The sequence below is a fragment of the Octodon degus genome, unplaced genomic scaffold (assembly GCF_000260255.1).
Source record: "Octodon degus isolate 3935 unplaced genomic scaffold, OctDeg1.0 scaffold00015, whole genome shotgun sequence".
NCBI lineage: Eukaryota > Metazoa > Chordata > Mammalia > Rodentia > Octodontidae > Octodon > Octodon degus.
In genome coordinates this window covers 15027189-15029061 of record NW_004524591.1, presented here as the reverse complement: position 1 = coordinate 15029061, position 1873 = coordinate 15027189, and the positions used below count along the sequence as shown (strand labels likewise).

Genomic DNA, 1873 nt, shown 5'->3' with positions numbered 1-1873 from the left:
GTTGACTTAAAAAAAAAGAGATTTGTACCTATGTTGTTTATTTATTATTTCTTGCCTATATCTTGTAATATGAGCAACTACTTTGGCAGTAACAATACACAATGTACTAACCATTGTTACTCTCCTAAAATCTTGTTTTGAGATTTTGTACCATTGTTTTTTTTTTTCTTCTTTAAAATAAAAATAACTGATGTCAAAAAAAAAAAATGGCTTTTCTATATTATGTAAAGCCAATAAGAAATAAAAATTTATCTGGGCACAAATTTCAATATCTTTAAATAAGTGTGAAACAACCCTACAACATGCATTCCTATACCTATCTCATTTTTAGTCAGTGAAAATGGATTTAACTGTTGACCTTCCATTTGTAATGTATCCTTATAATGTCTTACTTATTAATCAGTTGATTTTCCTTTTTTCTTACATGACTACAGCAAGAAAAATTCCATCCTGTCTTTAAGCCTTCCAGACCCCTGGAAGGGAGAATTGCCCGACTTAATCAGAACCGACGTCCTCTGGAGGCTACTATCCATCGGAGACCAGCTTCCTGTCCAGATTGTACTCCTAGAGTTCTGTGTAATTTTCATACCTTTGTACCTAGTTCTACAGAAATGCTGGCACTAAGCAATAATGTACCATCTGGTGTGACCCGTAGAAACCAGGATATTGAAGACAAGATTAAGGAAGAACAAAGCTTGCTGTCTACTTATACACTCCCATCTTGTAACTCGGCGAAAGATCTGACTAGCATTTATGATATAAAACCATTTTCAAAAATCACAGATACTCAAAAGACAGAAGATTTGTATTGGAGGCAACTGTCATTAAAACCCCCACCAACACCTTACTATAAATCAAATGATTACATTAACTATGATCATTTCAAGTCTACTTTACGTGACCCATATGCTATATGTCAAAACCCCATTAGGCTTAGTAAACCTAGTATTTTGCAAAATGTACCAGACATGGAAGCTTGCGCTTTAGAACATTTTTTAAATACACCAGAAGAACAACTGGGCATGAACATAGAAAGCAATGAAGAAACAAGACCTTTTTTGGGTTGGATTCCTAGAACAGCTAGAACAGTTGCCAAGCCTCACACCAACCTATTGGATCTTAAGAACTCTTTTTCTAAAACCGGTGCCCAAAAGCGTTTTCATAATTCAATCCTAGAAGACCATAAAGACCTCAGAGATAAAGACCATTCAGGGATGAAACACCAATTCTATGGACATAATTCCTATTATTTCTATAACTGAGATATTCCTTCTCTTCACAACCCATCCTCTTTTGAGAGAAGAAAAAAAATAACAGTTTCTTTCATTTTGCTCGGTACTATTTCTAAAGCCATGAACACCTTGTTAATGAGGTTCATGTTTTCAGGAATTTAAGTTAGGATCTAATCAGAAGAACTTTGAAAAAGTGATGTTCTGACTTCTTGAACAGTTTAACAACTTATCAATAAATATTTGATCCAGAGAATTTTAGTCTTTACTCTCATTTTCAAATTATATTCTAAAGAAATTTTAAGGGGCCAGGGAAATGGCTCAGTGGAATAAGCGCTTCCCTGGCAAGCGCAAGGGCCTGAGTTCAATACCTGGTTCCGATAAAATAAAATTTAAAAAAAAAAAAAAAAAATTTAATTATAGAAAAATTCTGTAACAGGGGCCGGGGAGATGGCTCAGTAGGATAAGCGCTTGACTGGCAAACGCAAGGATCTGAGTTCAAACCCCGGTTCCCCCAAAAAAAAAAAAAAAAAATTCTGTAACAGTTTACATCATCACTTTTCTAAAAAATGAAAATTTACCAAAAATGCTCAAGAACTGACAAATGAGGAGTCTGGTGAGATGGCTCAGTGATCTAAAGCACC

The 1873-nt window shown here is 34.8% G+C and overlaps 1 protein-coding gene across 1 annotated transcript in view; it reads left to right on the top strand.

Annotated features, from left to right (window-relative positions):
• The window catches only part of CUNH7orf31 (chromosome unknown C7orf31 homolog), a 33030-nt gene extending 31547 nt beyond the window's left edge, over positions 1–1483 (top strand). Inside the window, exon 10 of the mRNA XM_004626476.2 lies at positions 435–1483. Within this exon, the coding sequence (XP_004626533.1) occupies positions 435–1262 (828 nt within the window). The 3' untranslated portion in view covers positions 1263–1483. The remainder of the gene's footprint in view (positions 1–434) is intronic.
• Positions 1484–1873: the final 390 nt, after the last annotated feature.